Source organism: Falco rusticolus, chromosome 4, assembly GCF_015220075.1.
Source record: "Falco rusticolus isolate bFalRus1 chromosome 4, bFalRus1.pri, whole genome shotgun sequence".
Taxonomy (NCBI): domain Eukaryota; kingdom Metazoa; phylum Chordata; class Aves; order Falconiformes; family Falconidae; genus Falco; species Falco rusticolus.
The window spans coordinates 81,939,097-81,962,832 of record NC_051190.1 but is presented as its reverse complement, the minus strand read 5'-3'; the positions used below and the strand labels follow the sequence as shown (position 1 = coordinate 81,962,832).

Here is a 23,736-nt window from a genome sequence, read left to right as displayed (position 1 = left end):
TGAGCCTCAGCACTCATGCCACATTGTGTGTCTAAAGTTTCTAAAGTGAATTTCAGAGGCTTATGAGTTGCCTCTAAAGTGCTAAATCCTTCATAGGACTTAAAAGGAATTTCCATAGTGTATGTGCAATGTGCCAAGTTTAGACACTAGTCTAAACAAAAATTAATTTCATTCCCAATGAAAAGATAAGCACTCCTTACTATGAAATTATTGTGCCAGTAGAAAAAAATAGATCTTTTGTACTGATCCAGTTGATCCAATCATAGATCTTTGTTTCTAAGGGAAGTAATTCTTAATGTTGATATTGTTGATTTTGTAGTGCAGCTGAAATTAGTTGAAATGCGTTGAAGTTATGTTTTAAGGTAAAAAATTATGTCAAAATAGAAATAGAGTTAGACCACGTATTAGCAGATTTCCTGCTCTCAAGGGCAAGAGCATAACAGAAAAGAGCAGGGAAAGGAAGGGAAATGGTAGCAGCTATTGCAGCCATGCACATTTAGATTAGCCAATATTTTTGGTGAAATGAATATGACACGTCACCATTATACTGTTGGGGGTTTTTGCAATAACTATTAGAATTTAACTGTTTAAAACTGTGGCATCTCTAATGTTGTGGTTTGTTGTTTTTTTTCTCGGTCTTTTTGCTGAATGTTAACAGTTATAATTATCTTAAACAGATTATAATAAAATTAAAATCCTTTTGGTACGTCTCAGTTTCCAGCAGTTTCCCAACATACGAGGTTTGTTTCGGTCTGCAGGCCTGGGGTTATATATAAAACAGCATCCTGTCTCAGTGACTGCTACTGAGATTCATCATCCCCCAGCAGCTCTGGTGTCCTCTGGGAGCCCATCGTGGGTGCTGTTACAGGGTGACAGTAAACGTTATTAGGGGTCTAGTGGAGATACACTTTATTATTTCTATTCTGCCCATGCAAGATGTAATGGTTTGCTTCTAAAATGCAGGAGCGTTTGATAAGAAATGTTAAGTTTGTCCACAGATTTCTATTGTTTTTAGTCAGTGTTGATGTTTCTTATAGACAAGATTTGGCCCCATATTGACTAGTCAAGTATGTTTGGAATTTGTAACTTCACGACTTTTGATTGTACATCAGTCTCCTTCAGAAAGAAAATCTAGGAAGATACAGATCTCTTTTCTTTAATAGGCAATTTATTTTTTTTTATAGCACTGGAAAGCTTTATAAAGTTTATGCACAACTTACTATTTTACACAAGAAAAAAACTATGATATGTAAGTAATAGGAAAGAATAAAAGTATATCAGAGTTTCTGAGGGAAGATATTTTGGTTTGGGGGTAATTGAAATTTAAATCAGTAATTACAAGAGAACGATCATGCAGTGCTGAACCCTTCTATGCCATGTTTCAGCCTAGGACAAAAGTTTATAGCCAAAGTATGATGCCTGATATTTGCCTGTACTTTAAATTTGAATGTGTCCAGTGTTGTTTCAAACAATGCTGAGGGACGTTTCTTGTGTTTCAACTTTGACCTTCTTCAAGATTTGTTACATCATTTTTTGTCCAGTTTTCCTACCAGCAGATCAAACAATCTATTTTATTTTAACGCAAGTGGCTCATATATTCTTGAGAAGACAGTATACCAAATCATAAAGATGAAAAGTACCCACTCATTCTATCTCACTTAGACGTATTTCCTGCATACTTGGTATGCATTAGCTTTTGGTCTTTTTTATATAAAAGAGTACAGCATTTTAATAATTTTTATATGAAGATTACACCATGCCGTTATTTTAATATTGCAGACCTTTTATTATTACTAAAATCAGAATGGGCTATTGATACAGGGAAGGCATTTATATAATTAATAAAGAAAGGTTGGGTGGGCTAGATTGAAAGCATGACTTTGCTACTTCACTTGCACATTGCATTTTACTGTATTCTCCCATTACAAGAATTTTTGCTGTCTGACGACCACGTTCTTTTCACTCCTGTGCATTATTGCACTGTGTACATGGCAATCTGAAATTATATGAGAAATCTTCCAAATATTTTTTAAAAAATCTCTGTGTAGCACCAAGGTATTGAAATAAACCCATAATAGTTTATTTAAATGAAAAATGAAACAAACAAGCAAACAAAAAACCAAAAAAAACCCCAACCCCACACTAAAAACAAAAACCAAAAATACCCAATCCAAAAACAACTGAAGAAGACACTTTACTGTAATGGTGCGTAAAGATAGGTTCTCAATAAAAGAAGAGAAAACAACCTTTGGTGCTATTAAATTCTATTTAGGTCAATGGAATTGAGTTAGTATATCTGCTCTTAAATGGTCTGGGAGAAATGTTTCCATGACTCAACTATTCTCATCTAGATCATAAGGGGAGTGAAAAAAAAATACTTTGTTCAAAGAGCACTAAAAATCTAATTTTTCAAAAGCCACAAAATGTTTCAGGACTGTTACTGACAGACAGAAATACTCCATTTCAGTTTATTTTTACAGGTGATTCGGAAGGTCTATGGTTTATATTAAACTATATCCTTCCATTATGCATTTATTACAACCAATAAGTTAGGTGTGTTTATAACCTGATAGACACCTGTGAAAAACAGAAATTAGTTTCTGTTGGTTTAGCTGTAATTTTTATGAGATGTCAAATTGTATTTGGAAAGTATCAACTGAATCAGTCCCTGATGGTAGTAAGTGCAGAAGCAGATTATTCCTTGCCTGTTTGATCTTTGACATGCATTAGTTTCTGTTTAATTTTCTAATTTAAGTGAAGAATGTAATCTGCCCTTTACCATACTCACAAAAGTCAGGTTTCTTAAGGCATCTTTTTTTTCCTTCTTTAAGTCTTTCTACCTCCTCAAACTCTGGAGCAGAAAAAGGTGAGCCACTACTATTAACCAGGAGTAACGTGGGTGAAAACACGCAAGGAATGGGAAAAATTTTGGCAACACCTCATGCAGGTTGGAAAAAGAGATGTGAAATTATTGCAGATATAGGCCAAAATACATCAGTTTTTGTCAGAAAATACCAATTTGGTAAAACTGTAACTTGGTGTGCAAGTATACTGTGTTTGTCAGAAAATATTTTGTACTTACGTGCAGTGTGTACTGGTCTAAGTTTCTGCCTATGACTTTCTTTTCGTTTGATTTCTGGTCAGTTTTCTTTAACGAAAAACTTTGAAAGAGAGAAAAATTGTGGAAGCTTCACGCTTTCATGGAAAGGAATTCCGTTCCTGGCAGGAAGCCATGGACAGCCCATCTGGGCTTCCCGAATACAGATGAGCTGTTGTGGCCCAATCCTGACATCAATCAGCTTGTACGGGGAATTGAAAGATGGCCTAGGAAGATGGCTAGATCGAGAGAACATGTTCTATGTTTTGTTTTGTTTTGTTTTTTTTTTTTCCAAATATAAGCATAGGGTCAAGAAGGAAGTTAAACAGGCAGATTGAAGAACCAAGTAAAATTAAGTAAAATGTATAAAAATGTACATATTTCTTTTAAGGAGCAGTACACCTGTGGTCACCTTACCAATAGCAAAATCTGTTCTTGAAATTCTAGAGGGCATGTGTGTCCTTAGGTCAATGTGATAAATAAGTGACAGCATGAGACAATAGATAAAATATTTGGTTATTAATTCCCAGGATCTAACAGTTGAGATTGGTCCTCTATTTCTTTGCAGATTTAATTTTTCCATTTTCTTGGACCTTCCTTTTCCCCATTGTGTGCTGTAGCCTTATTTAAATAAGCATGAAAGGAATGCAGGAGCAAATAAGTGTAACAAGGTGCATTTCAAATGCTTTCAGTAGTTTAGTAATTTAGAAGTGATTTAGTAATCTGTTTCTTAAAATTTAAAGGTAAATTTGATCAAGAAATGAGACTTTGAATTTAAAAAGCATTTTAATAAAACTTATTTGACTATAATGCTTTTCAGTGTTTGCAGTGGGAAGAAGATAGTTTTGTTTTTGTGGCTGTTTTGTGGAGTTGGAAAAAAAAAATTTTGGTAATGAGCTAAAATCTTCACTGGTTTGGGAATGAAAAATGGAGATGTGGTGCTGGGAAGTAAAAAAATCTTGAGGCCTTGTTTACAAGATATATGTTTATGCTTAATTGAAAGTAATGTGAATAGTTCCTATAAGGTCAATAAGTAATGAGTCAAATTTAACGTGCAGAAGTTTTTGCCAAATGGTGGTATACAAATAGTGTTAAATGGATCACAGTGGAAACAGAGTATGGTGGACTGATATAATTTCCTGGCCAAGATGAGAAACATGGTTTGTTTGGGTTTTGTTTTGTTTTGTTGGGGTTTTTTTGTTTTGTTTTGTTTTTAATAAAGTGTCACCAGTAAAAGGTAAATTCAATAATAATCCAATGTGTTGGGTATAACTGTGAAATTGCAGTCTCTTGAATTTGCTGCTGGAAACTCATTTTGCATTCAAGTAGCATATGCCAAGAAAACCTTTCATTTTCTGTATTCTAGTACATTGGTTCATGTAATGAAAGAACAAACTTATTTTCTTCAATTAAGCCACTATAGCAAAAAATAGACATCAATCTGTCTGATGTGCCCATCCAAATTAGAAAAACACACATCTGCCCTAGTCAGGTTACAAGGGATCAAAAACTTAACATTCACAAGACTTTTGCTAAAAGTCATCAAAAAGATAACTGTAATTACAGGTGATTACAGCCATTCTCCTAGTCTGATGTTCCAGATTGTGTCTGACTACTTTCAGTGACACAGATGATTTAAGTGGAATTCCTAGAGACAAGTCATGTCATCTGACAGTTTACTGGCTTTTAGAAACTGGATTTTCTCACTGCTACAAAAATCCAAGAAATTATTCTAAAACCAATAGGGAATGAACTAGTTGCTGATTTGCATAAAGAGCAAAATTTTGGTTTACAAAATAAAGTTCTGCTCCCATTCCTGATAGCTGATGCTTTTATAATTCAGAAATTTATTGTTTGCCTGCCACAAACTCTCAAATGTTTACTGTAGAGAGGAGAACAAATAAATCAGTAAACACCAGGGAGATAAAAATACTTTCTTTAATGCAGACAGTGTATTTGTAGGTCCAGACAGGATATATACACAATGTAGATAATATAACTCAAACATGGTTCCAAGAAACTAAGAGACCTCACTGCTTCAATCCAGCCTGCCTGCCACAATGGCTTACAAAATTTTCTGAGCAACCCGCAGGATGGAAGTCCTGCCACCATCACACTTGCCAGAACATGGAGAAGAGCAAAGCTAACAATATCACTAAGTAGAAATACTAGCAATAACTGCAAAATGTGTTCTGCTTTTCCATTTTTCACTCGCTCCACGAGGGGAAAAAAATATTACCTTTCTTGATTTATAAAGCGTATAACTCTTCTTTTTGTTTTAAATAAAAATAACAAGAGAGAGAAAATAAAACATTCATAAGAGACCACGCTGTTCCTGTCCTGCTAAGTGTAGGCTGCACTTGAGCATGGGTTTATCAGGAAAAAAAAAGTGGGATGAGGTTTGGAGTTCCTTCCTTGGCACCTAGAACCTCAGTGATGGTTATGAGTGTTGAATTTACATCTTGGTAGCCCCAAAATGAGACTCCTATTTTAACACTAAGTGCTTCTTCACGCTTTTAGGCAACTACCCAGAAGTGCCTTGACATGGTGAATTAAGTATTTTATTCTCAGCTAGCTTCTCTTTCAACTGAATTGCACAATTGAGAGGGTCTTTAAAAATATGTAAGTAATTTAAATGAACTAAGCAGAGCTCTGCACGCAGTAGGTCTAAGTTCAACATGCAGCACAGAAGCCATGATCTTTTTCATTCAAAAAGCAGCTGCTCCAAGATAATTGGCTTATATTGGTGATTTGCATTTGACAGGCAACAATCCAAGCAGAGGAACCCTTCCCTTTCTCTGTTGAAGCTGGGTCACTGGTGAGGCCAGAAATGAAAAGTTTATGGGACAAGAACATAAGCAGGAACTTCACTTTTCATCTTAATAGTTAAGTCCTTGAGTTTGAGCGTTGGCTTCTGGTCCTTGCACCAAAACCTCTTCTTGCACAAGACAGCTGTGAAATGTTTACTTCAGCAGCAGTGGGCCTGACTATTGCTAATCTGCCTGCAGAAACCCTAAAACTAAAAGTTGTACTTCAAGAGTTTTATTTAGCGACTTGTGTCTATTAAGTCTCTGGAGAATTATGAAGATAAAAGTGAAATAAGCTATTTAGAGATGCAACGCATTTCAGTACATTCTGCATCCTGCAAAAGGATCTAGGCAACTCATTTACCAGATAAAGTGAATATAATGAAGGATGCAACATTGATGTGGAGACAAGTTAGGGATACTGCTCTCTCTAAAAAAACCACCAAACATATTATGTGTAATACTCCTGAGTTTTTCTCATAGCTTGTACTCATTGAGAAGCTATTTAAATTAGTTGTGGTTTCAAAGCCAACAGATCATTTGAAGACCCTTCTTTGTCAAAAACACAAAGTTTAGGCTGGTGACTATGTTTTGATCTATTTAAAGAGGAAGGTGAAGAGCTACGCTTTGCTATATTTTAGTTGTTTTCAGGACTGCTGTACTGATTTATTACATTCTGGTTTTTTCCCCACAATTGCCAGCATGTTTTTGTCAAGCTGCTGAAAAATACTGAAACTGTATAGCAATTTTTCTTCCTGAAGTTGTTTAAAATGCTTAACTTGATATATGACTGAAATAATTACTTTCTTCATGCTCTGCTATTTGTAATGCTGCAATTAAAACAAGCGGTTAGTGTAGGTTTTCCCTCATTTATAGTGGACAAATTGGTTGAAACTTCCTATCTGTGCTTATCTTTCCCACAAGGCTTAATTGGATTTTTAAAGAAAAAAAAAAAAAGTTGCATCCACTTATTGTGGATGTTAATCAGAAAGTGTTAACTGAAATATTCACGTAAGATGCCAATTTGATTCAAACCTTACCTCCTTGCTGAGGCATTAAACAATGCAATGTGACAACAGCCTGCCTCCAAGATAATTTATTATAAACACATTTCCTAAGTCTGTGTTTGTTATATAAATATGCCCTAAACTGGACTATCCATTAAAACTAGGCTTTCACCTCCCATTCCTACAATCCAGATTTATCAGAAATTCACCCCCTATGAAACTCTTTATGATCCCAACAGGCCTGATTCCTCTTGCTTGTTTTATTTCTAAACTATAAATATTGTTTTTTCTCTCCTCAGTGTGGAAATTTGGCCACATCCATTTTACATGCTTACTGGAGTAGAAAACTGCCTAATAAGATAGGAAAACAGTTGGCGGTGTATAAATCAGGGTTTGCTGAGGATTTCAAAGTGTGAAACTGGCAGATGAGCACATACCCTTGGAGTTCTGCCTTTCCCCAGCTTCCCTGTAGAGATTTCACATGACAGGTTTGATCACCAGGGCCATCTGTATAAATACATGGGTGTGTCATCCTGAATTAACACAGCAGCTCTACTGGGGAATGTAATTAAGGTCTTATTTTTAAATTTCCCCACCAGACTGTCTGAAATATAGATTTCTATGCCAGGAATAAAAATATTAGCTTGATTTTGATGAGGAAATCAATAGTAATATGCGTTTTACTACCAACTAGTCTAACGGAAACCCCAAAGTTAAGTTCAGAGTGCTCCTTAGTGATGCTCCAGGGATGAATGTACCCTCTCCTGTCCTGCAGATCAGTAACACTATGATATTGAAAGTAGTGCTGTGCTACAAACAGCTTTTCTTGTACTCAAAGAAAAAAAATAAAACACACACAGGACTGTAACATTGCCTGCTCTACTCGGTTGACATTCCTTCCTAACATTCATGTTGAAACGGAGTTAAGTAAAGATTCATGTTGTAGTGGTGACAGGAGGAGTTGTTACACAAGATGTAAAGTTTCCCTTGGATTTCATGTCACGATTTTTTCTCATTATTTAAACAAAAACTACATTGAAGTGGTGCAGGTACCAGGCAATAAAGATTTCCCTTGGTGCTGACAAACTCTTGAGACCGCAAACAGAGGTGCTTACATGCTGAAAGCGATATTGCATAAAGTTCTTTTCCTTTAGGATAGAGATTGCTGTCACAAAGGAAACATCTTTATCTAAGAACTACTGTTATAGAAAAAAAAAACCAACTAGTTCTCATTGTATATGAAGATTTCACTTCCAGCACGTTTTAATCAGTAATGTATGGAAACCATTTCTAAGCATGAAGCTTTTAGCCTGCCTTATTTATTGAACTGCTCTTGGAATTGCTTCAATTATTGTCAGTAATTCTGCTTTATTATTTTTAATATACTATTATAGCAATATCCAAGTACAACAGAGGAAATATGTTGTTTTAAAAAAGAGAGGAATAGTGTTTTGTGGGGAGATCTGACAAAGCTTTTATAACTGGTATACATAAGATACTTACATACCTGATTTGTAGGTAGTTTATCGAGTCCGTTTGTAAGGGATTTGGCAAGTGAAAAATTATTGTTGTGGTTATGGGATGTTAAAAAATAAACAAAGTAAACAAGAAAAGAGTTTTGCTGAAATGCTGCAGTTCATCTGTGGGTCACTGGCACAGGAGTTGAGGGTGCATGTGGTGTGTTGAGAGAGGAAAAAATGGAGACAGGAATTGATTTAAAACAGTAGGTGCCTGTATCAGGGAAACAAGCACAAAGGTAAACTCCCCAGCAATATCAGTCAAAATACAAATAAGGTCATCATTGGACTGTTGTTCCACTATTACTTCTTTTTTAGTTTTAAAACTCCTTTCCAGTAAAAAGGTTCTGAAACAAAACTTTCTACTGCATACAAAATTTATAGTAGCAGAAAGTTTTTTCTTTTTTAATGAATACCATGATTACAAGCCACAAAACCTGAGCTGTTCTGATATTCTTATCACATTTATATTGTTAATTTAAAAAAAAATCCTGAAATGTGAACATTGTGAAAGCCATTTTGAATATAAAGCTATTTTAAACTGAAAATGCTTTGCTGTCTTGAATGGCTGAGACCTAGCAGTGTATATGCTCTGGTGACTGGTTGCAACTGCAGTGTAAGCCTGGTTACTGCTACTGTGAACACTTAGGAGCTCCTTTGCAATTGCTGTTCTCCAAGGAAAATGTCTTGACACAGGGAAGGCACAGAAGTGAGGGCAGATTGACAGCTGAAAGGTAGATGGAGTACCTGCCACTGTCTTTCTCCTCTCCATTGCCTGTTAGGCATTCTTTTGAACATCAGCTGTTGTTACACCACATTAAATTTTGTTACAAGTCATTCCCTACAAACTTCATTCCTTTCCCTGATTGCAGTAAATTCCTGTCAGCTTGACATGACAGGTTCAGAATCATGCCTGGCAAAAAAATGTCTTACTATCCTAGCCCTGACAATTTACTTTGGTGAAAGATCTGCTTATAGGAGTTTTGCCCCAGTAAAATGGCAGAATATTGAAGAAATCAACAAAACTAATAATAATAATAATAATGATGATTATGATAATAATAATAATATGTTCTTTGCCATGTGGTGCTGCAGGAGCCTTCAAAATTTGGCTTTCCAGAGGTGATATGCTTCTGTTTGTTGGAATGATATATGCATATATTTATGAAATACACATTTAAAAAATATTGATAACATTTTTGGCACCAAAAGTTTTCGTCTGACAACAGTTTTTTTCTGTTTTAGAAATGTGCTAAATACATAAACTTACTGATAGAAAAGGAAGTTTCTAGAAATAGCACCCTTTACCATTTTGAATATCTGGTGAAAAAATAGTTTTGGTGTGTTTTAGCCAAAGTGTTGATTTATGGATTGCTAATTTCAGCATGTTGGATTTTCGCTTGGTCAGGTACAGAGTTCTTTACCACCTCTGAGTTTAAAAGTCATGTGGTTATAATTGTTATCTCAGATGATGTTTCCATCGACGTATGGCTAGTATGACTGCAATGGAGGTAACCTTGGCTGAAGAACTAATTGAAGTAGGCTCAGGCATCAATCACTGATTATGCTGCAGAAAACATATTTTAGTAGATTTGTAAATGTCATCACCCCCCCAAAAAAACTATTTTAAAGGATGAGAGGTTTCATTTTCCAAAGAAAATACTTTCTCTAGGATTAGTCAGAAGTATTTATTTAAAATTTTACATAAATTCCTGAGGTCCTTAGGGAGCCCCAAGAGACAAAGCTCTACTTTAGCATATTGATGTATTATATAGACTTTGAAATGGATGAATTTTAAATATTAATTTAATCAGTTGGATATTGAAAAATTGAAGGCATTCATTCTGAGGCCATTTTATTATAATCCACCTGTAGGCTAAAAGTGAATACTGCTGTTCCTAGTGATTCCCTTCTCTCCTAGTGCAGTTTTGGTTTATTTTCATTTAAAAAATTCAAATATTGAGCTAAAAATAGACTAAAACCAAGGGGATCAAAGTTAGGTGTGGTCTATTAGTAGGTCTAATAGATAAATCACTGCTCTTTCAGGTACTGGGCTGCAGTTCAAGACATTTGACTTCGATTAAATTAATTTAGTGGTCACATCTCACATATCTTAAAACAATGAAATTTTCTGCTTGAGAAAGGTGGGAAATGAAGCTAGTATGAATGATGAACCGTTTCTCACCTTTAGGTGGTCTTTTCAGACTTGAACATATTTTGAAGCAGAACTGAGAAATAGAAGTGTTCCTACTTATGTTGTCCTTGGCTTCTGAGTTAAACAAAACAAAACAAACTTGTCCCAGTATTCTGCTTTTCCAGTCAAGTGTGTGCAGGATTATGAGACAGATGCTCCAAATGTTACAGTTCTCTTTATCTGAAGAATTTTCTCATTTCTATACTTGTTTAATTACAGAAATGCTGTATTTAACATATTAAGTAGAAACTCTTAGCTGTTGTTAAAGAAAAAAAATGAACTTTTTTTTAATTCCTTTTATTGTAGTATTTGCCTGATTAATGAAAATTTAAGTTCATCTGAAGAATGTCCAGCATCTACTTTTTGAGTCCAGATCTACTTTTACTTGCACAAGTCTGAATTAAAAAGAAATAGACCTGGCATATTTTAGGACTTCATTCTGTAAACCTTAAATTAACAAATAGCCTCGTATGTTTAGTTATTTATGTGAATAGGCTTGCTCTTATGAGTAATGACTTTCTGCCTGTCTACTGAATGTGTTGTTTGCCAATATTATCTCTACTACAATATTGCAGATCACCCATTTTGGCAGTATAAGTATTAAATTTACTAATTGACTTCTGTAAAAGACAAAGTTACATGTTCTGGGTTTTGTTTCTTAAGGTCTAAGCATTTTTATTTAGCTGTTCTCCCCACCCCCTTCCTTTTAATTGCAAGATACTATGGTCATTATCAGACATGGTGAATGGATACCATTTTAGGATACATTTTGACCAGAAATTCTTTTTGGCCACCCAGTGATTGCATCTATTTGTCATTGATGTTTTTGTGTTTGTGATTAAGCAATGGCTGCTCTATCTGGATATCCACACACTTCTGCTGAGCTAACAACTAAAGCACATTTGAAGTTAGTGCTGCCTTTCCTCTGGCTTCACAACATAGGAGAGTATCTAATTTAGCATAAACCCCGCTGATACAAAATTAATTAGCATTTTCTGACAAAGTTTGAATTATTAGGGTAAGTTTATAGAAATCAGCACTTTATGTCATTTTTGGTCTAGTACTAAAATGATGAAGGCTGGATTTTCTGTACTGGTGAATCATTGCCTTAGATCACAGCTCCACTATGAATTTATGCTAATCTACTTTCTTTTAATGCCTCTGACTCATGCTGGTGTATTTGTGACCATACGTTGGATCAGATTCAGGAACTGATCCAGTTAAACTAATTTAGAAAAACAAAACAAAATTAGGTTTAACTTGCATCAGTTCCCTAATCAGGTTTGTTGTGTTACTGCGTTTGTGCTGGAGTAGAAGGGTATTGCTAGAAGGAACAAGCAATCAAAGGGACTGAAGGAGGAAGGCATACTTATTTCTGCATTAGTGCCAGTCATTTGTTGATGTAAAGATTTCACGTAACTGGGATCTTAGAATTACACTGGATCCCAAGCAGTGCCGATGGATGTGGGTAAAAAAATGTGACTGAAATAATCTGTACAGATTCACACTAAAAATAAAAATAAGAAGAAAATGTGCTGCTGGATCAAAAAAAGAAATATATCTTTTAACTTGCATTTTACTAAATTTCATTTTTTCATGAAAATTCTTGTAATATAGTGAAATGGTTCTAGCAAAGAAATTGCATTCTTTTCTTTTTATGCAGTTCTCCTTAAGGTGAACATCCTCTTCATGCATTTCCTCCACCTCTGTTCCCTCTTCCTTTTTTATTTTATACAATGTTTTCAAATTCATTGAAACACTACTTTTTTTAAGGTTATCACCAGCCTTGGGCCTCTGGAGTGGATTCTTAATACTCCCAGTCATCACAGAGTTCATCATGGTAAGCTAAAAGTGTAACCTCTTATTCCTCAGTGTATTTTTTCTCATGATCATTATGTGTATAATAATAATAAAGTACTAAAAGTGTATCGTAAAATTAGTTTTACAGAAATATTTTAATTTTGATCATTACTTCAAAAATAGTCCTTGTTCAGTTAGAAATTTTACAGTATTTTAAAAAACTTCTTTATAATTTGCATTGAATTTTAACTTTTTTAATGTTTATGTTTCAGACTAATTATTGAGCAGAAATTAATCCGGGATAACATAAAATAATTTGAAGACTTTGAGCAAAACGATTCTATGTTTGTAAACATGAAAAGTGATAGAAAAATATTTTACCCTTCCCTGACTACTAAAACATCATCAATTTGTCAATCACTACGATGCTTTAGCATTCAAATTCAGGGACTGAAACTGTGAAAAAACATGGTTACTTTCTGGAAGAAGTTCTAGAAGAACAACTGTTTTAGAGGAATTTGGTTTCAAATGTCTGAATTATTGAAAAATCTCACTTAACACAAATCCATTATGATTGACTTTTCATCCATAGAGGCATTCAATACTATACTACATATGTAAATCTGATTAATAACTATATGACAGGCTGAAAAATATCATGAACATATCTGAGTAATAAAGTGGATTCCATAGATGCCCTTGGCTCCTCCAGCATGCAGAGATAACAAGTGAAAAAATAATAGGGGAATAGAAGAACAAAATAATTTGAAACAGACTCAAATGCAGTTGTTACAGAGGATGTTATTAATATTTATTATATCCTTCATGTGTAAAGTGTTTATGGCACTGTGTAGACTTTTTAAAAAGGCTGTGGTGCTGTGAGTGTCTAATCCTTAAAATTTGCACAAGTATTGGTAATCCTGGAGGGAGACACTCTGCTCTTATTTGCTTTGCTGTAAATCCAAACTAATCCTCTGATCCTGATTGGAGTTAAGCAGTATCACTCTGGAGCCGATCAGGTGTTGTACAGTCGCTCCAGACAATCTCCACAAACTTGAGGACATGTGATCAATTTTTCTTTGGTCATAGTTTTGATAGGACAACTTATATACAAAGATATTCCCTAGAAAACAGGAGGATCACCTTTCCTTTAATAATAATGAAAGCAGGATCAGACATATGGCATAGAAGATAGGGGCAGCTGAAAGCCATTAATGATTATGTATAAATGTATTTAGCATATATTTTCTTAGATATAAACTGGTGAAATGATTTTTTGTTTGCTTTTTAGTTTGTCTATAAATCTATTTTGAATTTAATTTAGTCTCCAAATGAATATATTTGTTTAACAGAAATTTTGGTTATGAACATTTGTTTTGTATGTTGAATCTGAGTAGAAAGAGATCAATAAGCCTAGTAAGAAAAAAGAAATTTTGTAGATGCATAAGGAGTGGTGGGTTAGCAACCTTCTAAAATTATTTTTAGACTTTAAATTGATGGTAATTATGATTTCCCTTTGAGATTATAAATTGATGCTAATGATGAAGATTTCCCTTTGTAATTCAGTTGCATGTATTCTTATACATGCAATTACTGGTCTCATAAATGATTTTTATTATAGGTAGAAATCCTTACTGCATTGACAAAAATTATGGAGGCACACTTATTATTTGGGACAGGATATTTGGTAAGTTGAAAAAACCTACTGTCTCTCTTGTCTAGTTAGTGTGTCACGAATATGTATGCTCTTGAATTTGATTGTTGGTTGTTCTTTTTTTCTTCTTCCATCAGGAACATTTGAGGCAGAAGATGCAAAAGTTGTATATGGCTTAACACATCCAGTCAATTCATTCAATCCCATCATGCTTCAGGTGCTATACTTTGTATCACCAACTCTGGTATCTACAACAGGCACTCAAATTCAAAAAAAACTCCTCTCTTGGGCATGATTGAGGCCATCCTTGCATTGCTGCACAGTCAATTAAATTATCTACAATTTCTTCAGTGTTTCATTACAAAACAATTATTTCTACTCACTGCATTGAGCACGTGCAGGGCTTACAGCCATCATGAAAATACAGCACAGTAAAATTAACTAATTACAATGGCAATATAATAGGCCATGGACTGAATTGTGTCCATTTTGCCATATGCAGAGCAGTATGCAGTGAAACACAGACAAAAATATATATTTCATCTGTTTGTCTTCTCTAAAGATTGCTGTTTCATCAATAATCCCATGGTATAATATCTTATCTGTTTTTATCACTTCTGTATATTTGCTCTTCAAGGTACTCCAGAATGATTTGTGTTGACAGTATTATATATCAGCTATCATGGTTTCAACAAAAACCTCCAGAACAGGTTGAATATAGTTGTTTGTTTTTGGTTTTTTTTAAAAAAAAAAGGAAAAAAGAAAAGAAGAAAAGAAGAAGACAAAAAAAGAAGAAAAAGTACTTAGTGCAGTGCTTGGATTTATTGGTTCAGGCTTCACTTAAAATGGATAAAAATTCTCTGTAAAAACCTCAGGGACTGAGGAGTATTGAAGTCCCTGTTCACTTTTCATGACTTTTCACCCAAGGAGGCATCTCAAAGAATGAAAAATTCTATCTGCAGGGGTGTCTGGGCTGGAAACTGGAAGGATGGCCACAGCCTGTGCAATTATATCCATGCCAGTCGGATAAGTAATTTAGTTATTTGAATGTGTGTCATGTCAAGGTGCCAGTAACCACATTTTAGTTTAAAACTACCATAAATACAGCTATACAATATACTGTTAAATGCTCTGGATTGATTACAGGAGAGATAGATTTTCCTCTGGGCAGAAGTCATTGTAATCCTCACTATAAACCAAGGGCTTGATATGGCTCCTGCCTATTTTAGTCAGGTTTTCTGAACTTCTGACTGTCTTCATCTATTCCTAATTTATTCTCTTCAGAGACTTTGAAAAATTATTTACTTGAGAGCTAAAACTGAATAACATACAATGTTTTACTAAGTTTTATTTTACTAACAATGAAAAATTACTTGCTGTTTTTTTGGGTATTTTTCAGTTACGTCCCTTGGCTCATATTTGGAACACATTTTGGGCCACACCTGGATTCTGCAGTAAGCTTTCTGTCATATTTAAAGGGCCAGGCTGGGGACCAGGCAAACCTAGACTTGGCCTTCCTGAGGAAATCCCAGTGGTAAATAGAACTTTACAGGCTTTCAGTTTTGTGTAATTTACTTGGACCTCTTTATGCTACTGGATCAATGTTAAAAACTCTACACATGCTATTTTAAATTAGCAAATTAGCAGTCATAAAGCATAGGGGAAGATGAAATGGAAACAGAAACTGAAGGAAATTAATGTTTTAGCTAGATTTTTTTCTTTTAATTTGAAGGAAAAAATATTTTTTATGTATCTTTTCATTATTCATTTCCTGAAGAGATTTTCAAAATTGTTCTATAGAATATTGTAATTTCTCTTTTTCCTTTACACACACACACTCTCTCTCTCTCTCTCACTTCAAACTCTTTCTCACACTAGATAGCAGATAAATTTGGTAGTAGATTATCTTGTGTAGCTACCTATGTTCCTTAATCTTTTTCTATGTTTGGAAGTATAAAGAATACTAAGGAATAACAGGTTGGAGCAGGTTACTGTTGAAGGCTGTTTTGCTTCATACAGATCACTGGAAAAGAAGTTCCCTTCAATCCAAGTGTACCAGCTTATCTCAATTGCTATGCAGTTGTACATTTTGCTGTAATAGTGGACTTCTATACTGAACTTCTTGCTACTGTGACTGTAAGTAATTCCTGTCTTTATGAAATAGCATCTGATGCTAACAGGAACATGACAACAACATGTTTAAATAATAAACCATTGAGTAAGGCTCTACAGCCTGACTCATATCTCATTTAAACTATTACAATAGTAATTTAATTCTGTAAAAAGTATCAATGTAAATGGCTAATCATATAATTATGTGATATTAAACACATAATGTTTGATATTACTAAACAATATTAAATAGCATATTAATTATTTAAAGATGAATATGCTTAAGTTAAGCAATGAAATTAAATCCGAATGTTCCATAGACGACGTATGTGTCTGCTTCAGTTTTTAGGACCTCATATCTCAGACCTGAAACTTTGTAGGTTTTACGATGTCAAGGTTGGCCATATTGTTAGATGCCAATAATGCCCAAGCTTTATAAGGAAGATTGCAAAGGTCTTACAGTGCTTGCAGGTGGGAAGCTTGGTGTCAGAACTTGACAGAGCTGGAGGAGCACAAACTTAGGGCAAAGCCTTCTTCCATTCTCAAAAATATAGCAGCACTGAAAGAAATATAGCAAGGAGAGGCACGTATTTACCACCTCGTGTTTAGACTGATGGGATCTCCCTGGTAACATGATGTGTGTCCTCTGTGGGTACTTGGCAGTCTCTGAAGGTGAACTACAAGGCCATCTCCACCTACAAGAAGTGAGAGATTAACTGCTTCCATGGATTCACACCCTTCCAGCCTCCTTTTCATTCTTGTTTCCTCGACAACTCTTTCTACTTTACTAAAGCTAAAATCTAGTTATGAAGTGTAATTTTAATGCATCTAATATTCCCACAAATCAGTCAAAGACCTATCAAAATGGAAGAAAAGTCTCAATTTGATGAAATGTGCTTTTGCTGCCTTCTTAAACCCTTTCTAAGACCTCCTGGGTTAAAGAGCAGTCTTGGGGGGTGTGTGTGTGCGTCATCCACGTTGCCACAGGCCTGCTGTCAGGGTGCCAAGGGCCCTGCTGGGTTCTTCAGCCTCCACCTGCCTGTGAACCTGTGATGTCCTGCCATGCTCACCCAGCGATCTGACCCTTGGCCAGCAGTGGTTACTGTCCCCTGCCCACCATGATGGATGTTGCGGGACAGCACCCTTCCTGCTGGGGCCATTGTCCTGTCCACAGGCTGCCACTGGCCCCCTGCCCCTTCCTCAGGAGCAGCCCCTCTCGCTGCACCCCGATGCCTTTGCCCATGACCAACGTGTCTGAGTCCAGCCAAGACACAGGTGTCTAGAAATAAGTTTCTTTTGTGTACCTGAATGTGGCTATCTGTGAAGGATTCCAGAGGATTGCTAAGCTATTTCAAAGCTGTCAGAAATCTAGTCGGAATTTTGCCATTTTGGTCTTCCGACTTGGACTTCCCTTTCGCATCCCAGGGCAAGAAGGGCAGGAGAGGGACTCTGCCTGCAATAATATCTTGGGATATGTGGCAGCAGGCCTATATCAGCTCTGACAGCTCTGCATATAATAGCTGATAACAGCCCTTTTTTTTCACATTTGTTGTTAGATGTATTCTGAGTAGCCCATCAGACTAGTAGAGTGATACAATTTTTGAGAAGAGTTTAAAGGGTAAGTATTTTATGTAGAATTCCTGATATAATATAAAAGCTACCTAGGGCATACTGGTCTGATTAAGTTACTCTACACAGTGTTCACCTCTATAAAGGGTCACACTGCAACAGCAGGGAATTCAGAGATTACTAAATCATCTGAGGCTTAGTCTATTCTAAGTAATTTCTGAGGACAGGAAATTAAGCCAAAGGTAAGGGTAAATACTGCCAATGTATACAAGATATACAGTATAAATTATTGCCAATGTTCTTATACTGAGAAAAGCCTCTGCAAGATTTTCCGGATATGCTTCTAGATTCCCACATACCAGAAGAAAGTCATATTTGCATAGGGATCAAACTGTGGTTTTTTTAAGTTGGTTGTTTTTTTGGTTTTTTACTTTGTTGCTGTTGCTTTTAGTGGCAAGAAGTAAGGAGTCTGCTCATGAGTTTTTTCCTATTTTATTCTTTTCTCTTTTTGCCTTTTTCTGGTCAAGGAAGGAAAAATGAGTGATCCGAATTGTTTTCTCTGCTGATAACTGCAGCTGTTTAAGAATAAGTAATAAGGGAATGTGAGAAATGCACCTGAGCTCCAGATGATCATTAAATTCTTTCAGTCATGGAGGAAAAATCTTGAAGATCCACCATTTATGAACTTCTTATAGAAAAACAACCAGAAAATTCTCTGCAAAAAATTGCAGGGTGATAAGGTAGTAAGGATAAGAAGTAGAGCACAGGGGACTAGAAGCACCTCATCTCAGGGCATAAACCTCAGCGTGGGCGTAGAAAGTGCTGGTCCCAAGGCAGAGTTCCAGCATTGCTCTGCAGTACAGTGGGGAAGCTGTCATGAGAAGGAAGCTTGTGTATGAGTAACTTTACTTGGCAAAAGTCTTTCTTCAATATCAGTTTTCCACTACCCTGAGTTATGAAATGTCTATGGATACAACTGGAATTTTCTGTCTGGCTATGAATTATGTCATAACTGTGGCATAGCTCCATAAATGGAGAAAGCTAACTGTTTTCCTCATTTTTAGGTATAAGTTCCATTTCATAATAGCCATAAGACACAGCACACAGCTATTGCATTTCTCAAGTGATTACAGTTGCTCAGTGTTTAGTCTCAAGCTCCGCAGAAGTGTTAAATTTCTCTATCCATAAAGAGCAACCATATACCTTCAGTCTGAATGACCTGTATTTAACTTCAAAAAGAGGAAAACAAGAAAGAACAAATACATATTTTCCACAGAAGAGAGTGTACAGTGGTTATTTTCTATATAGCGATCTGCGCTACATCCAGAGAACAAAAATTACTTCTGAGCTCTGCACATCTAGATCTGATCCAAAGCTCATTGAAAAAATGGGATTTGGATCAGTCCCACAGAGAGTGCTAGGAGTGTAAAACTGCAGTACATTCAAAGCAAAAATCTCATAGCTCCAGAACTGCATGTGTCACATAAATCAAAGTGAAGTTTACCTTAAACACATTTTGCAGTGTCTTTTTTATTGTTGATAGATACCGTAACATTTGCTGTGCTTATAATGCTAGGAATATGCAAGCAGTTTCAGTTACATGAAAAGTAATAAGGGTTAAGGTAGATTTCTTGAAAGCTGAGAACACAAGTAGTACATCCATTCAGTAGGATATCACCAAGTACTGTATATGGAATATCGCTAAGAATGTACAATTTTTTTTTTAGGAATTCTAAGTTAAAATAAATTCATACAGACAAGGACACCTAACAGTACAGATTTCATAGCACTGTGTTAGCATTCTTCATTTGAATATCAAAAGTGTCTGATATATGACAGCAGGGCATCTACTAACTTAAAAAAAACATGCTGATACCATGCCTAGCAGTTCTCTTGAAACACTGAACACATCAGGATGAGAAAATGCATCCATGTTATTCTTCAAAAGGAATAAAACAACCTGACGTCTTTGAAATATAAAACTCAGTTTGGAATATTTGAATGTTTATGTAAATGCATATTTGGAATAACGCATTTTCTTTGTTAAAATGAGCTATTTTTTATTACTAAAAATCCCATAAAATAATTATGGTATTCTATTGATTATAAAGCCATGTAAACTTCTTCCCAAATTCTATAACCCCCACACACCTTTTTTTTTTAAGGCTCCAAGGTATTTTTAAAGCTTTCAATGAAGTCAAAATCCAACAGAAATATTTTTTTCTGTTTGATTGCAGCCAATAATCACATTGCAAAGTTGTGGCTGTCTTGTAATTGGGGAACCTGCTGTGGTCCCACAGGCTTCTTTGTTTATACAAATACTCCAGTATATAAATACTCATTTATTTTATATATACATCCATGCATATTATATTTAAGTGGAACAAGGATGCTAGCACTAATGAAGGTGTAAAAGACACGTTCTTTTCACACTGTAACTTGTGTATGTAGATTTAATATATGATGTTTAGTTTAGTGATATAACGCACTGACTATTTTGTTGATTTTGGTAGAGGATTGCCTAGAAAATGGATGCCTTAGCTGCCAGCATCCACTTCATAGGGCGATACGTGTTTGAAAGTAAATAAAAGAATTGAGGCAGCATGTAACTATACCACTGGAGCTGTAAAGAGAAAGTTATGGAAGCAAACTAATAATGCTAAAATTTATGCTACGTGGCTGGTTTTCTAAAAGCTGTTCTTCCCAAATGGTACCATACTGTATTTCACTGCAAGTTTCTTGATAGTCCTTGACTAGGAACACAAATAAGGGAGCACATTTTATTTTGCTGTATGCAAATGTTGTGTACGTATCTACAGTGAACGGTAACTTACACCTTCTATCTTCATGCTTCCAAGTAAGGCTTTATGCCTCACCCTTCATCACTCCAGAAAGCTGAAGACTTGGAAAGTGGGATGCTGCAACACTATTCAGGCATTATAGTGCCATGCATTTGGGTGAATCCGATGATAGTGCCAGTTTGCAATGAACTGTGTTCTGCAGGTTGCGCTTTAGAGTCCTCCAGTCCTTCACATTCTGGGCCACAGATGCTAGTGGACCATATGAAGTCTTACAAACAGCTAGTACTCAAAATGTTATGGTTCAAGTAGGAGAGCATCTGAAGTGAAGTGGAAATTGGCCTGAAAAACAGAATCTGTAAAATATGATTATGCTTGGCTTAGGTAGTTATTATGCCAAAGAACCTCGTATAGCATTTTAACCATTTAAAGATAAAGGCTTGTTTACATTTGAGTTTGATTTTTCTAAATTATAAGGTTGCTTCAGTTCTTCTGATTTACTAACTTACATTAAAATGTATCCCTATTCCATTTTTATTTTTTTTTTTTTTACTGGAAACCTGTGTTTAAAACTGAACTGCAACTCACTCAATAATTTCCTTTCAAGTTCTTAATCTATACTTCTTTCTTCTGTGGTTAGATAAATGTGGACAGTTAAATGATAACTCCAGGATCCAGTTTTGCACATCTTAGAGAAGATGTTTAAGAGAAATTTGCAGGGTCACACTCCAAATTCTTGTATTCAGTCCTTTCTTTCCTTGTGGAGAGGAAGCTGCAGTCTGAATTACAATATTAGTTCCTCTAATACAAATTAGTTCCTCTAATATCAAGCTTATCATTATTTAAATGTCAATCAACAGAACAACAATAATAAAAATTGTTATTGTTTCCTGAAAATATATTAAAAGAGAATTTTTTATATTTTCTTCCATCTTCTAGAAAGAGCAGCTGAAATATATCTTTAAGCAAAGAAAAAAAAAAAAAGTAGAAGTTATGAGAGAAAACAACACTTAAATATGACCCCAAAATATCTGCTATGGAGAAGTGTTTCTATCATCCACTCAAACCCAACTCAGTGCAGGGACCAAAGTAAGACTGTAGACATGCAGTCTAGCTAATGGTAAGAAACAGAATCATTCAGAAAGTTCTCTCTCTTGACTGATTACAGGAAAAACTTGAGTTAACAACCAGTTTTTAGGCACTGCAATAAAGGTATTTACATGAAGGTAGAATGAAACAGAACCTAATTTTTCTGAAACTGGAATCACAAGGAAACCCAAATGCCTAGGACTTGGTGCCTGGTTGTAGAATACTAGCCAGCTCAGAACACAGGGAGGGCAGAAAAGTGCAAAATCATGCAGCTTTTTTAAACTGGAAGTTGGAGACACCCTTATGCATTAATAGCAGGTACTACTGAATCCTTCCTGAACTCAAATGTTAACATTTGTTTCTCAAAACTTCTGCAGGTTCATTCATTTTCCATAAAGTGTGATTTTAGCCATATATTGTAAAGTAGTGATTACATTAATTGCTTAAAGTATAGATTTGATGTTCAGTTCTCTTTCCTGCTTAAGGGGGATACAAAACCTTATGTTCCTTTTCTCAGAATAGTGCCCTGCCACTGTGGGAACATTTTTAAGGCAGTCTGTAGAAGCCAGTGCAATGCACTGGAAACACAAAGCAAAATCAGACCTACCTGCCCAGAAGGACTAGGTTTAAAAAAAGGTGTAATTCTCCAGCTTAAAAATGAGGACAGTCTCTAAGGAGGGAAGTCTTGAATTCCAGGCCTAGTTCCCTGGCAAACTCCTTTATTTGACAAGTAACAATCATTGAAAAACATATAAAAGCATTTCTAAGAAATTTATGGGTAAGTTCCCGTATGTCTGTGCCAAATCATGTTTTTCTTTGCTCACTTCTTGAATTTTTGTGTGACCCAGTTTCTACAGGAAGCTGAAGTAGGAATTGAACTTACTGTGGCTAGATGAGCAGTTTAAGAACTACTCATTTTATTAAACTTAGAGTCTGTGCCTGATTTTTATAAAAAAGCTCTGTCCAAAAATGTTGTCACTTCAAAACAAATTGCTTCACATTAACAGTGGAAAGTCTTAAACTTAGGATAGCTGTAGGATTTGTAGATTCTAGAAACTGAAGTTTTCAAAAAGAGGACCCTCAATTTAGTCTTTCATTGGCATATTTTAAAACTTGTACCTGGAATTCGCAAATGTATTCCAAGTGGTACAAACATTGATAAAGGATTATAAGCCCATTAGAGCAATTTTCCCTTTCTTGTCTTGAGCAAGAGTCTCAACACATAACTGCTGTACTGAGTCCCCCCAGGGTTCGATATCTAGCTCAATATCCTGTCTCCTGTCATGGCCGATAGCAGAAGCGCCAGGGTAAGAGCAAATGAAAACCGTACAGAATATCCTTTCTCCAAGGTCTATATATAAGTGGATGATGGTGGTAATCATCAGTCTGAGGTGCTCTAAGTTTATCGTAAGGAGAAGTGGAATATATTGGAGATGTAACAGTGCATTAATGAGTTTGGTCTGTCCTGGTATAAATCTGTACAACAGTGCCTTGACAGGTGTCATTTGTGAGAAGTGTGTTCTGGCTTGTAAACTGGTGAGGCTGCTGTTCAGCTCACTCATTGCTGGGATTGTGTTTTCTTTGTTCAATAGCTTTGTTAAGGATATCTAAGTAGGTGCTTGTGATTCCTCAGAAAAACAGCAGAAACCTACCCAGCCTGAGTGTGTGGTTTGATGTGTTTTGCAAACATGGGCACTGTAAGTTCACACAGCTGTAAAACTTGAGAATATCCTCCTGTGGCCTCCCACGCTCACAGATACTTACCTTAGATCTCTTCGAGGGGTAGGGGCCACCACCAAAGGAAGGTAGACACGTCACCGAATGGGATTTATTGAAATCAGGGCAGACATTCATAGATTTTATTTTTCCAGTGCCTGTAACCTTGAACTGCAAGGTGCTGTTCATAAACCTTATCACTACTGAAGCCAGAAAGCATTCCTATAACTCAGCCAGACCTACTATTTTTGTCTTGGGTTTTTTTTGTTGTTTTTTAAATGAAAAAACAAAGGCTTTTTAAAACTAATATTTGAAAGGAAGTCAGGGAGGGAACAAAAACACTGATTAAATATTTGATTTACAAAGGCAGCTGTGT

At 35.6% G+C, this 23,736-nt stretch overlaps 1 protein-coding gene across 2 annotated transcripts in view; it reads left to right on the top strand.

Moving 5' to 3' along the window:
• Positions 1–23,736, top strand: part of AGMO (alkylglycerol monooxygenase) — a 192,207-nt gene that overhangs the window by 84,308 nt on the left and 84,163 nt on the right. For both annotated transcript variants that reach the window (XM_037384704.1, XM_037384703.1), the window contains exons 6-10: positions 12,396–12,462; positions 14,044–14,109; positions 14,214–14,293; positions 15,476–15,610; positions 16,096–16,212. In XM_037384704.1, coding sequence (XP_037240601.1) covers positions 12,396–12,462; positions 14,044–14,109; positions 14,214–14,293; positions 15,476–15,610; positions 16,096–16,212 — 465 coding nt within the window. The remainder of the gene's footprint in view (positions 1–12,395; positions 12,463–14,043; positions 14,110–14,213; positions 14,294–15,475; positions 15,611–16,095; positions 16,213–23,736) is intronic.